Here is a 15,285-nt window from a genome sequence, read left to right on the forward strand (position 1 = left end):
CCCATCCCTTTTCCTGGTTTAAAACTAGCTTGAAGGATTTTTCAGTGCATATGTAATTATCATTTCCCATGTATCCTATTTACAATCAAACAAAACCATTCTTACTGCAATTATTGCATGTCATCCATATCAAACTGTGTAAACTTAGCATCTTTTTTTATTTGAAAACAAACTTATTCTGGTTTGCTGGCTTCATGACATAATTACATGTATCACATGTATTAACCAGGTCTTTTTTTTTTTTTAAAAACCCAAAATTTTTATTGGCTAATGTGGAAACAAAAGACAAAAAAATTGCTGGTCACAACAGAGTATATTTGTACATCTTGGGGTAATAGCTTGAGGTTAGATAGAAGCTAAATTTATTAAAACTAATGTTTAAGTCCAATTTCAAATGATTTTCAAGGAAAGGAAAGAGTTGCAACAATTTGTTGAAACATTTTTAGTCTTCCTATTGAAAGGAAAAGATTAATAACATGTACTGGAGTATCAGAAGTGTCTTTAATGAAGTTACATATATATTGTAATATATTCAGATACAAATTTACATTCAAGTGAAAAAAAAACAAAAAAACTTTAAAATTAAAAAAAAAAACAAGAGGAAATTGAAGCCATACATATAAATCAACAAAGCAGAAAGTTGTTGTTTTACAATTTTATTAGGTCACAATACCAGAACTCACATGATCATGAACTGGCTTTGAAGCCACAAATGTACTGCATCAATAACTCTTATGTATCATGTTAGGCTTTATGAAATTCATAACCCATCCAGATAAAATTGATAATAATAATTGCATTCCTCACAAATTTCATTCAAAAATCATCATAAATTGCTATAGGAGAAGTTCAGGATACAAAAGTGAGATGGACAAACTAAATGATAGATGAAGGATGTAAAGACTGACATCATATTTACTATACATGTATATATATACCATTGTTACCTACTTTAAAGAAGTATATGTATTTATTTCCAACTGAATTGAAAACAACAGAATTAAAGGTATAGACTAAAAACAAAGCCTCTCTAAGCTGGTAAACTTACATTTGTAAACTTGACATTGTTGATAACACTAAAACAAGGAAGTTTACCTGTCTACAATGTACATTAGAAGAGTTTGTTATAATAATCAAACCTACCTGACCAGGATAGCCTGGCTGCTGTTGGGGGTAACCTGGTTGAGGAGGTCCTTGTGGATACCCTCCTTGCTGGGGGTAGCCTCCACCAGGTGGTCCATATCCTGGATTTCCTCCACCATATGGATAGCTCATTCTAAAGAGAGATTTAATATTATTTACTGTGAACCTTCGCATTTTCTAAAGAAAGATAAATCACATATCTATAATTACAAAAATGTATACTCAACAAAAGTCTGGTGGTTTGGTTATTATTCATCAATCCCTAGATCAGTCCCCGATCAAGTTAGAGTAGGATTGGTTTGTCATAACAACTACTTTCTACAGTAACTTTGTTCCATCCTCTTGCAAATTTCACCTACCACCCTTTTGTGCTAATTTTCTGGGCAGGCTCAGTTGGTACATTGTACTTCTGAGAGGAACAGGGTTCTCACTAGGGATTTTACAAGATGAGTACTGGGACTCATCACTTTTTGGAAGGGTGAGTCCCAGATGAATTTCCTGGTTTAAAACCAGTTTGAATGCTACATTCATTATTTAAGTATGTACATCAGTAATACACACATGTATGTACAATCCTTCAAAACCATATCTCACTGCAATTATGCATGTCAGTCATCCATACTAAATTGGGTAGAGTAAACTCAGCATCTTTTTAGTAATTTTACTGGCTTCATGACATAACTCCATACATAATGTGTATTTAGTTATGTATAATACTAATGGTTAGAACATCACCTAGACCATTATGGAAATACAGGCCCAATACAAACAGGTTCAATATAGATATTTTACTTCTGGTAGTCAACAAAATAATATACCAGCAGTAGGTTTTTGTTGTAGCCACAGCCTGATTTGACAATAGCACCATTTATTAAATGACATTTGTTCGGAAGAATTCACCTAACTGATATTACTTTTTTTTCTTATTTACAAATGTATATGTGTCAAACTAATGTAAAATTTATCTTTAAACAGGATGCGGATTACGGCTTGAACTTGTCTTCTAAGGCTAAAAACCACTAATTCCACTTTCCATAGGCTTCAATGCTAATTTTACAATATTCAATGGCTTCTCTGGACTTTACCTTAACTTTAACCTGCAGAGGACTATATATCAGCATGATTCTACATATGTCAGCTCACAATCCTCAGAATGGCATGTGGGGTTAGCAGACTTGCAGTGCAGTACTGGTCACCGGAAGTGAAGGGTCTATAAATAGCATGGGAAATCCCAGTGTTTTCACAAGATAGGGGTATACTTAAAAATCATTATGGAGATTAGGCTTCACATCACAAGAAGCAAAATGCACCTATAAAATGTACAGAAATGTTTTTCCTTTCAGAAACCGTTTAAATTTTTTAAATAAGGTGAGAACTTTTTTCACAGCACTATGAGGAACAGGGGTAATTTCTGCGTAGGACTATTTTTGCCTACGTTCCAAATGCTCATTGGTTGAATTGGTGGTCTGTAACCTAAAGAGTCACTTTTTGTCTTAGAAAAAATAAATAACTATACAGGTATCTTCCTACACACATACTGAATGCATTTGCAAAGTTTCAGTGAAATGTGACAAGCACTTTTTTAAATATTTGATTTTTAAATATAGGGTAACCAAGTTGTGCGAGCAAAAAAGTGACAATACTCTACCATACTTAAATGCATTAAATATTTGCAAAGAACTTTTTCTGACTTTTCAAATAAAAAGTATCAATCACAACTTGTTTTTTAACAATATTAATGAAGAAATAGTTTTAAAAGTAATCATTTTCTGAGAAATTGGTCTATTTTTAAAAATTTATTTCTGACATGCCTCCCCCTTTTTCTTGATCACATGTCAAAAATCCTAAATCTTTAAATTTTCACAAAAGGTGATATATTTGGCTTTAAATTTGTAAATACAGTGTTTTCACATTAAAACATGACCAGTAAAGGGCACCTAAAGCAAAAAAAGTACTCAATAATGGATTTTCCATGTTGCCATAGGGGAATGCTGATATGGCCTTAACCGCAGTAATGAAAGTGAGTTTTTCCTCATTTCTAACCTAATTTTTGCTCAAATCTACACAAAACTTGATTTCAAGTGCTTATTACCACCATATTTAGGTAAATATAGCCCTCAAAGTTTAATATTTGATATTTTTACTAAATTTTCTACACTTTTTACAAGATAGGACATAAAAATCAGCCAAAAAGACCAATTTTCCGTAATTTGGACCTATAACTTAAAAAAATGCATATTTTGAAGGATTTTTGTAGTGTATTCCTCTCATGGCAAAGTTAACAAGATCTTCAAGTAGTTTAAAGCTATTTCAAGAAACTTTTCATTTTGCCATGGCTTCAGCTTAAGGCTAAAAACCACTAATTCCACTTTCCATAGGCTTCAATGCTAATTTTACAATATTCAATGGCTTCTCTGGACTTTACCTTAACTTTAACCTGCAGAGGACTATATATCAGCATGATTCTACATATGTCAGCTCACAATCCTCAGAATGGCATGTGGGGTTAGCAGACTTGCAGTGCAGTACTGGTCACCGGAAGTGAAGGGTCTATAAATAGCATGGGAAATCCCAGTGTTTTCACAAGATAGGGGTATACTTAAAAATCATTATGGAGATTAGGCTTCACATCACAAGAAGCAAAATGCACCTATAAAATGTACAGAAATGTTTTTCCTTTCAGAAACCGTTTAAATTTTTTAAATAAGGTGAGAACTTTTTTCACAGCACTATGAGGAACAGGGGTAATTTCTGCGTAGGACTATTTTTGCCTACGTTCCAAATGCTCATTGGTTGAATTGGTGGTCTGTAACCTCTAGTTCTACAAGTTCTTCTCCATCCGCAAACAATGTAAATATACGATATCTCCCCGGGTATCAAACTAATGTCTTTATTATAAAAAGTTAATTTTAGAAATTGAACGTCATGACTTACTTCTTTTTCTCGTCTGAAAATGTGAAAGCTAAATTAAAGTTTCGAAATGTCCACTCATATGTCAACAATATTTTTTCCCCGGAAGTGAATCTGAGTAAAACCGAGATGGCTTATTACCAAAGACTAAAATCAAAAATGAAGTTAACAATAACGTGCTTTTCTTTACACTTGTTGAAGACTGAAAGTATTTACAATTCTGTATTTTGGTAATACACTGATGCATTTTTTTACGTTCCACCATATCCATCCTTTTTTCTGCCACTATATTACATTAGCAACGATAGAATTCAACAAAAAAATTAACTCCTTTTCTTCATATTTGTTATAATTATTTACTTACACAACAAAACAAAAAAAAAAACCCTAACATTACATAATGATCCCGGTATTGAACAGTGATTCCCACAACAATCCTGAAGTATGTTTTTGTTTTTGTAATACCTTATAAATTATTTGTTCCGGACAAAGAGTAAATTAAATTATTCCTATAAATCCCTGTTGAACACGCAGAGTAGCTTGGACTTTCAAAGATTAAAGGCTTAACTAAAGCTTTTATGTGTAGTTGTGTAATTTTATTAGAATCATTAACAAAAGGTTGGCTTCTCTTGAATAACAGACGTTATAGTGTTTATAGGTATATAATTATGTCTGATTTTCTCTTACGCTGTTTATTTCATCCCTTTGTTGATGATTACAATAAAATTACAGATTTTTTCTGCATATTCATTTGTGATAGAAACTTATATAAATAGCAGTTAGAAATGTACTTTCGATTTACGTAATTTCTCCTATATGTTTTAAACTTTTTAACTTATCGAGATAATGTAAACGTATGAAGGCAGTAGATGTACAGTTGTTGATGGTACAGGTGTGTACGAATGGTTCGACATTGAATCAGGTGTAAAGCAAGGGTGCAACATGTCAGGCTATTTGTCCCTCTCATCACTGATTGGATTATGAGACAAACCAATGCAGATAAGAACACTGGTATAAGGTGGAAAATGACAACAAAACTTGATCTATATTTTGCAGACGGTATTGCCCTTCTCTCTAGCATAAAAGACCAGATGCAGAGAAAAGTGAACATTCAACCAACTATGCAACATCAACAGGACTAAAAACAAATGCTGCAAAAACGAAAGCAGTGCGCATCAACGAAAAGAATAACCAACCTATAACAATATTGGGAAGGGAGGTAGAATATGTTGACAGCTTTATCTACCTGGGTGCAACAGTCAGTAACAAAGGAGGTACAAATCAAGATAAAAGGCTAGGACATGCACGAACAGCATTTTTCAACCTGAACAAAATATGGAGTAACACCAAAATCAACAGAAGGACAAAGATAAAACTCCTCAAGTCCAACGTTATATCTATACGTTTATATGGATGTGAGACATGGAAGGTGACAAAGAGGACGAGAAAGTACTTGACACATTCCAACATGAGTGTCTTCGAAAAATATTTAAGATCTACTGGCCTGCAAAGATTTCCGACGAAAACTTGAGAAAAACAACCGATGTTGAACCCATTGGCCATCAAATTAAGATCCGCAGATGGGAATGTGTAGGCCATGTTTTAAGGAGGAATACCTATGCACACCTACGGATTGCCTTCACAAGGACACCAGGAGAAAAACGTAAAAGAGGATGGCAAAAAGAGAACTGGCGGCGAACAGTCGAAAAGGAGAGGGACAGCATGGAATTTAAGACATGGACGCGGGCAATCTAATCGGCCCTGGACAGAGATCTATGGAGAGGACTTGTCAGCAGCCCTAAACTCCTCGAGGGGAAATGGCATTAAGGTAAGGAAAGGTTTTAAATATTTTACATTTAAGGATGGATATAATGATAATCATCACCATTTTCATTTTCTTTGCATAAGGTACATCTTATATTTTCCCTTCGACAACATGTTTCCATCGTCCCGATTACGTTTGCAACTTGTGATGTAACATTCTGAATTTACCCAGAGTACACATATCTTTAGTTTCCAAAATGTTGAAGTACTTTTCAAATCAATGGTTTGTTTTGGATATACGATAATTTAGCGTTTTAGGGGCATCCATGATGTTTGTATACCATGCTTGTTTAAACTGGTCTTCTAATGTTATTGTTAGAATCTAGGTTTAATCTACTTCTCTGATCCCATATGTAAGATATGCTACACTCATTTAGGATGCTCTTTGAATATTTCATCCAACATTTGAATATTAAGCAACAATTTATACAATATGATATAAAGTTATTTTCCTTTCCATTTAATATTCCAGCCCAATACGATACCCTTCTAACTTTGATGTCAAAATTTAGTGGGTCAAGTCCTAGTACACCATACATCACAGATGTCGGTGTTGTCGTTTTAAGCCCTAACAGTAACATTTTTTAAAATTTCACCCTTTCTGATGAATTACTATTCAAACCCAAGGTTTTACATTCATAAAGTAATACAGGTTTATCAAGCGTATTGAAAAAAAATCAAAATGATATTTCCTTGCATGCACTCCTTTCGCAAGACCTCGTACAAAGCATTTGTTGTTTTTTGTACAGTATAGTTCTTCAGGTATTTGACACTATCAGCTATATAAGTTTCTGAATACTTAAATTCTTTGACAATCATTGAATACAAATCGTAAATTACGAGACGAATTTCCTTTTGAGAAGATAACTTTAGTCTTTTGTACATCTACTATAAGTCTCCAAATGTTGCAGTACTCATGAAATATATTAAACGCTTATTCGTGTAAGTAATCAGCTGATACAGCCATCACAGCATCATCAGCGTGATATCAGAACAAATATCTTTTAGCGAGATCAATAACAATTCCACTGAAAATGTTTTTATACAGAATGAATATGTGCGAAAAAGTTGTATTCGATCAAGAGTTACATTTCCGTAGCTACATTGTCAGGCGTTCTCAGCGGTTCATTTTTTATTGATCTTTTAACATTGGTTTCTTTCGTTTATTATTGTTCAACTTGTCTGATATTCAGGATATTGCTGGATTAAAATGGGACTAAGACACATGCAACTAAAACATTATTTGTCAGAGCTTTTTATCCTGAGATTTTCAGACTTTTTTTTATATCATTATTGGACCATCAAAATAGAATGTGAATAATCTGCAACCTATTGTTTAATGTAAAAACGAATAAAATGCCCAATAGGCTTCTTAGCTTTGACAAATGTGATAAGACAAAAAGCTTAATTTCTATAAAACAAATATTGTTTTTCTGTTTAATAAACTTTATTGCGGAAAACATGTGTGTGTTGAAGTGAAGAGTGATTCCTTGTATACTTCACAAAAGAAGCGATTATTTGAACTAAATTTTCCAGAGAGCAATGCAAATCAACTATCAATTTAAGCCTATTCGCTAGAACATTTTGTGCATGTACATTGTCAATTGTAAATCAGCGATCCTCTGGCGAACAATTCGGTCGCAGTTCGAGTTTCAATTATTTTTTTTAAACATGCGTTATCGTCATTTTCACTAAAACTCTAGCTTGTCATAGCAGGAATTTGAAAGGTAAGTGGAATGGAGAACGAAACTGTTCATCGCACGAACAATGCAATGCCGTATGCAAAGTTATCAATCGAGTTTATTAACAGAAACCAGTTATGTTTTATGGAAACAACTAGATCTACAAATACGTGTCTGTCTTTCAACACATAAACATTCTGTTTTTCATTTTCTCCAAGAAAAGTTATTGTACTCTGTATTTTTTAAATGCCCTTCGGACATAAGCATAATCTTTAAGTACAATAATCAGTACACGACTTTCTATTGGTTACAGTCTTACTATGTAGCCTATCATGTTCAGCGTTATTGACACTAGTCGTTTAGATTTACCTGCACAGGTGAAATGTTTACAACTGTCAATAAGTACATGTGTGCTTCCTACAGGCAAATAGGTAGTAAGACTAAAGAAAAATATTATGAACATGCGTCCGACTTAGTGTATTATTAACAAATACTTAGCGGCGTGTTATTTATAATATGAAAATGGAATTAAGAAGAATTTCTTTTAAAATGACAGGTATAAGCAATCGATACATAAACTATATGAGCTGTGTTCTGACGACAGCTGAGGAAGGTTGTATAAATCAATGACAATGTCTTATGTGATTTGTGACAATATCAAGGGGTTGATCAAGGATGTTTTCGTTGTGAAATGTCTCTACGTGTGAGATTATTATTTAACTTTCCGACCTACAAGGTATTAGCAGTTTCCATTGTATCTGTCATAGTCGGCATTGCCAGTATTGCTCTGTCGGCAATAGGATTAGTCAATCAGATATGGGGACATTTCGTTGCATCAGGGATATGGTGTGGTGGAGTCATTATATTGTGCGGACTGTTCGGTATAACAGCCTCTCAAACCAGAGGTGTATGTGTAGTCAAGACATTCATGGTACTGGCCGTAATGTCATGCCTTGCCTCACTGGCTGTCGTCGCCTTGTCCTGTGGTGGTGTTATTTCTGAAAGCCGGTTCTACCCTGAAACAGCACCTCGACATCCAAATACTAAAATGATTCATGGCATGTTGATTGGAACCAGTGCTTTACAATTCGTGTTGTCTCTTATTTGTGCAGTAATATGTGTCAAACACGTTTGTTGTCCTCCGAAACCAAAACGCCAGTCTGTTCCAGTAGAACCTGGTCAGGAGGGCAGTAATCTCCGTCGTGGGGATCTTAGAGAAAGTCAGTCTAGTGCGGCACCGCTTCTATCTAGACATAGAAGAGCAAATGAAGCACCGAGTACTTCAGGACCGCCATGTGAACAAGAGTCCACCAATGAAAACGAACTTACAGGTTCTAGGGGTCATCATTCTAGAGACAAAGAAAGGGGGGATAAAAAACGACATAAAGATCGTTCGTCAGACAGGTCTGATAAAAAGAAACCCAGCAAACGAATTTCAAGTGAGGGACAATTGTCGAACAGTCAACGGCGACGGTCTTCCGATAGAGATAGGCGACATTCCTCAGACAGAGACCAACGTAGTTCACTTGACCGCGAAAGGCATAGTTCAACTGAAAGGGACAACCGAACTCAATCTGTGAGAAACAAAAGCCCCGATAGATATGCGAATAAACCAAATAACATTACTGCACCAAGCGAGGAATCTCTGAATATTGAACAAACTGCTGGTTTAGCAATTGCAATGAGCATTAGTGGTGTAAATGACAATAGCCACGGCGAGGAAAGTGTCGAACACTTAATTCTACAAAACAACATGGAGGGCCTACCACCATATGAGGAGGTTGTAGGAGAAAAAGAGCGAAATGTTACCGCAACCGATTCCTTTTTCGACAATGAAGTGATTTTTGGGTCGGCATCGCAGCCATCTCAGGATTCAATTGATCAATTAGCTCATGACATGGACACTACACGACTGAAAGAGATAGACGCCGAACAGGAGGCGTTGCTTTATTTGTCAGCCGCGATACAGTCACCAACTTCTCCAAATTCTGGTGTTTCCAACTTATTATCAGACACGTTTGCAACGGGTTGTACCTTAAGTAGCTTATCGGAGAATAGTAATAGTATCGTAGATCATGCACGTAAACTTTCGAATGATTTGATTATTCATAGTCAGGAAAATTCCGATGCAGAAAATGATGGGAACTTCGCTACATGTTTGTCTCAGCATGAGAAACAAAGTCTTCTTGAAAAATACTGTTCAGGTCTTTCAGATCCACAGGGTGTGGTGTACAAAGAATTTTCACGTCAAACTGATGTAATTAGAGAGACTGTTGACGCAAAACCAAAAAGGTCAAAGAGCTTCCAACACAGCAGAGAACGTGATTTTGCTCGTGGTAAATCAGTTTCTTCCCGGCAGCTAAGTTACGATGAAAATGACGATAACGGCAATATTGTTAAAAATACAGATTTGCCATTTCGACAAGCAAGTAAGAGTTTTTCTAGAACACCTAGTGTACCAGGAAAACCGCCACCAAAACCACCAAGGACAAGTTCTCTTAGACAAAATGGGAACAAAGAACGTCCAAAAAGTGCAACCTTGCCATATTCACATTTTGCCGCTCTAAAAATTCTCGAAACAGGACAAGGAAAAGATGATGTGAATGAATCAAGTCATACAAACCGAAACTCTTCCGAACCATTCGAAACCATACTGAGCCAAAGTTCTAGTAATTATGTTCATAATATACAGCCTCCAAGATTCCGGTATCCCCGTGCCAAATTAACAAAGGAGACTTTCGCCGGACCAGTGATAAAGAATGACAACATCAAAGATTCAGTTCTCGATACTTCGTCCGTTGATACGAACAAAATGTGTTCAGAAATATCTAGTGTTTTATCACATAGTGCTGTAAAGCCAAAAACTGGCCGGGGATCTTTCAGTTTACCATTGACTCCTTCATCTGAAAATGATGAAGAAATAAAATCTCCACTCAAATCCCCGACAGATTATAGTGCAATTCCACTCAAGGACATTCTTTTGAAAGGTCAAGGAAGTAGTTCGGCATCGAGAAGACAATCTGACCTTGAACTTAGCTCAGGCAATTCCGAGGAAGACTCTCCGGAAGCATCGTCGTCGTCTGTCGGCGGACACGTAGAAGACGGCGCCACAAGTGCGGATGACAGGGGTAGTCAGAACTTGTATGATAGCGAGGGTAAACCGATGTATAGCTTTTTGTTATGATTGTCATTTTTATCTGCAAGGAATTTTTAATTTTCATAAATTATTTTTAGGGCAAGTTTGCAATGAAAAATGGGTCTTCAAAACATTGTTAGTTGCGTATGAAGACTGCAATATTGATTGTTTAGCTTGTTTTGCGTCCAATCTACAACACCAATTGTTTTGCTTATTCCTCTGTCCGTCCTTACATTTAGATCATTTTAATATTACAAATGATTGATCAAGATACTACTATGGTATCGAGACACCAAATTTTGTTAATAACAAACTTAACCATGTATATAGACAACACAATTTCTTAATAAGACAGCAACCATTTGTTTCCGCGGAAAACCGATTAATTCTTTTTCGCGATAAGACGAAGACATTTTTTTCTTCAAAAATGCTTGGAGTAAAGCAAATTTTTCTCTCACATTGCTGGCGAATTTTTTTTCTCAAAAATTTGGAAACAAATTTAAAAAAAAAAATCATAACCCCCTGCCGAAAATGAAATGGTTGCTGTCTTGTCTGAGGAAAGTTTTTTTTGTGGTGCAAGGTCCCGCTGACAAACAGTTGATACTTTCTTCATCTCTATTTTACGTGGTTTTTGCAAACGCTTATTCAGTAACATGTACGGTAGAAGAAATATAGCATGGTACATTCGAAATATAATATTATCGATTACATTTTTGTAACCAAGACTTTTAAGTGTGTTCAGTTACATTTAGTATTTTATCGGATAGTGAGAAAAACCGTCTGGAGTACATGCTTTCGCTTTTTTTAACCCTGAAAACAATAATCATATTAGGGAGAAATCGAGACCTTCGAATCTTTGTCATTATTTGACGTGTGAATTTAATTTGCATATTCAAAATAGCACTGAGTGAACAATTAAAATAATGAATACAATACCCCCGAAATTAGTTACATATCATTTTTGTCATTAACATTTTTCTCTGTGTGCATTGATTATGTTTTAGAATTTTATTTTGGGCTCCTACTGTGCAAACCTTTTACTTTGCAGTCAATTTCTCATGAAAATGTAATCGTTCATATTTCGTTACTTTTTACACAATGGGTATCTTCTGGCCGGTAGAAATAAATTGATAAATTGGCTAAATGCTTCAAAGCTCGGTTTTCGTTTGTTATGTTTATTATAGCTAGGTAGCAAGTCAAATTAAACTTAATATTTGTTACTATGTTAGTTAATATGTTCGTATTACCTTGCAATTATTAATGCATGTATGTATGTACTTCGTGTAAAATTTCAAAGCTTATGCACTTTGAAGTCTTTATAATTTAGCAGTTAAATAGATTAATTTTTATTGCTTGTAATTCAGATTTATGACCATTGGATTTTTATGGATCTCCTAAGGGGTACATTTTTAATCTATGTTTTGGGGAAGGTGGTGATAAGTCAAATGCTGTCGAGTTTTTTTACAATATATTGTGTAGGATATGCAAATCTCGAGAACGTATATCTATTTGAAGGGCACATTTTGGGGTCTTTTGTTATGTTTAGGCCTATATTTGTTTTAAACCACATTGTTCAGTTTTTGTTTTGTTTCACTGCTTTCATCACTATTGTTACCATTTTCTAATGGTGCTATTTGTGTTAACACTGAACTATAATATTAAAGTAATTACAAATAATTCGTTTGTCTCGTAGATCCGATCCTACAAGTTCATCCTGCATATTCCATTCTTTGAAGCTTAAAATAACAATTAAGGTAAAAATAATGATATACAACTCAAACTCTCATGCTTGCCAGATATGACATAATGTGTCTGTACACCTTGAAACTTTATTATTTGATTAAACGCCTATTTCTACACAATGTATATTCAATGGCGTTGTACAATGCAAAAAATAAAAATATGAACATACAATAGAGCAACTGTACAAAACATATATACTTATACAAATATTGGTCCTAAATTATGGCAGCCAATGTAAATCATATAGAGCCTGTTTAGAACTCTCATACTTTGAGCGATTCAATACCAATTTGGCGCACATGTTTTGAATGGGTTGAAGTTTTTTAACTATTCGTTCTGAGAAATACCATACAAAATAACATTGCAATAATCCAAATGTGAAACAACTAAAGATAACACTAGAGTTTCCGTGGCTTCTTTTGACAAACATTTTCGAATACTTTTTATCTTGAAAACATTTATCATGGCTATTCTACATTTCCTTTTTATATGTTCTTTGAAATTTAGAGTGTCATCCAAAAAAGCACCCAGATATCTGATACAGTTTTCTGACTTAATTTTTTCGCCGCCAATAGAAATTTCTTTAGTAGAACACTTGCCAAGTTGTGACCGGCTCCCGAAAAGAATAAATTCTGTTTTTGAATTGTAAATCTTTAGCTTATTATTGTTCATTGTACAACCCCCCCCCCCAAAAAAAAAAATATACAGTTTTTTGGAATCTGAGAATCGTTGTTTCGAATATCCGCTAATAATTTCGACGAATGCTGCTCATTTAGAAAAAAAAACAAAAAACAAAAAAAAAAAAAACAAAAATAAAACACACGGGTTGTATGATTTATTACAGTTTAAAGGATTGACTAAAAGACAAGACTTAGACAAATATAAAATCTAAGATGTGTCAATGTCATTGGAAGGCGGAAATGCTGTGTTGCTGTTTTCACTATATTGCTTGGAAAAAAAATACAGACAGAAATTTTTAATTGATGAAATGGATCCTCATGGCTACTTTTAAAAGTCTCCTGGATGGAAATGGAAGTTGTATAATGACCATTTTTAGAGTGAAAATTGCAGTTTTTTTAGCTCAATATAAAAGACAAAAACATTGAACTGTATTACTTTGGTTTTTATTGATCTAGAGATTAGCAGGAACGGTGTATGGATATGTTTCAATTTAAACAATTTGATTTCCATTTTTTTCTTCAAATTTTAAAACAGCATTTTATAATAAAGACCTCAATTTAATTGAAAATTCCATTGTTCATTCAAAGGGGTTTGTGCAGATCGCATCAAGACATGGGAGGCTTTGTTTGTCCTTTATTTGACTTTATTCAAACTTTATCAGAGTTGTTAGTTATAATGAGTTCAAGGTCTGTATACTTTTTAAAATGAGAATCCATTTTTATGCTCATTAGTTATGACTGTCGGGAATGCATGTACATGTATCTGTACTTTCAAAAAAAATGAAAGATTCTTGTAGCTTTGCCTACAAAAGTGTCAAAGTTTACTTACGAAACCCCGTAAAAGTAATTGTCCTTACAAATGAAAAATGATAGATATTTTTTTACATTCGAGCTTTTTTGATTTTGTCTTGAGAATTGTTGACACAATTGATATAAACGTTTTGTTTTTTGCTTGATCAAACGACCACAAGATCTCATTGTTTTTTGCTTGATCAAACGACCACCAGATATGTTTCAGGTGAGTGATTCACGCTCTATGAAGATGTCACAAGTATTCAAGACCAGTTTTATTCCATCCGACAGTTGCACTACTTAAAGTCCAAAACACTTCAGCGCCATTCCTTGCAATTTAGTTTCCTATGACGATATTTTGGTTTTGAATACGTCACCGTATTTAGTTTAGACCAGTGCAGGTCCGGGTTTCAAATGAATAGGCCTGCAGCGGCGCTAAGCTTGTCGTAAAAGGCGTAAATAGTGCTCAGAAACCTAGCTGGGGGCTAGGACGCCTTGCCCACTGAGCAACTGGGTTGTGTGCCCCAGGTGGTGGAATGGGGTACCCCTGGTGTGTCACATGCTGGGGTTGTCAGGCTATAATACGGAAAACCTGACCGCAAACCATAGTGGTGCACCGTGTTGGGAAAGATGCCACGTTTCTCGCACGTTAAAAAAACTCTACTGTGGTATTTTCCCGGAGTAGGAACCATAGGGCACGGACACAGGATGCTAAATTGCCCGACCCTACCCACCTCTCCCTATTTCCAGTGGCAATTTAAATTTATCTACCCCATTGTCCTCGTGTCCCGCCCCATTTTTATTTCATCATCATTTCATGTACATTTTATCACCTACTTCATGTTCATCGCCTGAGTATAGCTGAAATATTGCTGCTCGGGCGTTAAGCCCCAACAAACAAACAAACGTATTTAGTTTGTGTTTTGATATAGACCTGATGTTTTTGTTTTAATATTGCTGAAGAGAGGTTACCCTCTGAATCACGTGTTATTTTTTGTTTTCTTTTCCCCCGTACTTAAAACCTAGACGTAGCCTGTTATGCCACAATTTGTTAGTAATATTTAGTTTTAAGATTAATGCTTTGACCTCTTTTTTTTTTTTACCAGAATTAGATTGTTTAAATCGAAAACTGATATTGTTACTGCACAAGATTTAACCCAGCGATAGTCGATTTGCTAGCTAATTTCTGACAAGGAGTAACGAAGAACGGAATTCGAACCTCACAGGTTGTAGGAGACGTGACTTGTTTCAGGCCATTTTATCACTACATTGTAACACTGACATTTCCTCCTATCACAACAGTAGGAATCTGACACTACTTTTTACTGGTAACATCAGGATATTGACATTTCTTCCTATCAAAGCCTTAAGAATC

The 15,285-nt window shown here is 35.0% G+C and overlaps 2 protein-coding genes across 4 annotated transcripts in view; one reads left to right on the top strand and one right to left on the bottom strand.

Moving 5' to 3' along the window:
* LOC148618721 (annexin A4-like) overlaps positions 1–4,169 on the bottom strand; it is a 35,763-nt gene extending 31,594 nt beyond the window's left edge. For all 3 annotated transcript variants that reach the window (XM_088577900.1, XM_088577898.1, XM_088577899.1), the window contains exons 1-2: positions 4,078–4,169; positions 1,144–1,276 (exon numbers count right to left, since the gene is read on the bottom strand). In XM_088577900.1, the coding sequence (XP_088434026.1) occupies positions 1,144–1,275 (132 nt within the window). In that variant the 5' untranslated portion in view covers position 1,276; positions 4,078–4,169. The remainder of the gene's footprint in view (positions 1–1,143; positions 1,277–4,077) is intronic.
* A 3,932-nt stretch (positions 4,170–8,101) lies between these two features.
* Positions 8,102–10,878, top strand: LOC148618722 (uncharacterized). Its single transcript, XM_088577903.1, has one exon. The coding sequence runs from the start codon at positions 8,251–8,253 to the stop codon at positions 10,741–10,743; it is 2,493 nt and encodes an 830-aa protein (XP_088434029.1). The 5' UTR covers positions 8,102–8,250; the 3' UTR covers positions 10,744–10,878.
* The last annotated feature ends 4,407 nt before the right edge of the window (positions 10,879–15,285 follow it).

The sequence above is a fragment of the Perna viridis genome, chromosome 4 (genome assembly GCF_037379345.1).
Source record: "Perna viridis isolate PV_CMFRI_1.1 ecotype Kerala chromosome 4, ASM3737934v1, whole genome shotgun sequence".
NCBI classification, from domain to species: Eukaryota; Metazoa; Mollusca; class Bivalvia; order Mytilida; family Mytilidae; genus Perna; species Perna viridis.

Excerpts from the sequence above, each read along its gene's own strand:
- LOC148618722 (XM_088577903.1), top strand. The coding sequence starts at position 8,251 with ATGTCTCTACGTGTGAGATTATTATTTAACTTTCCGACCTACAAGGTA.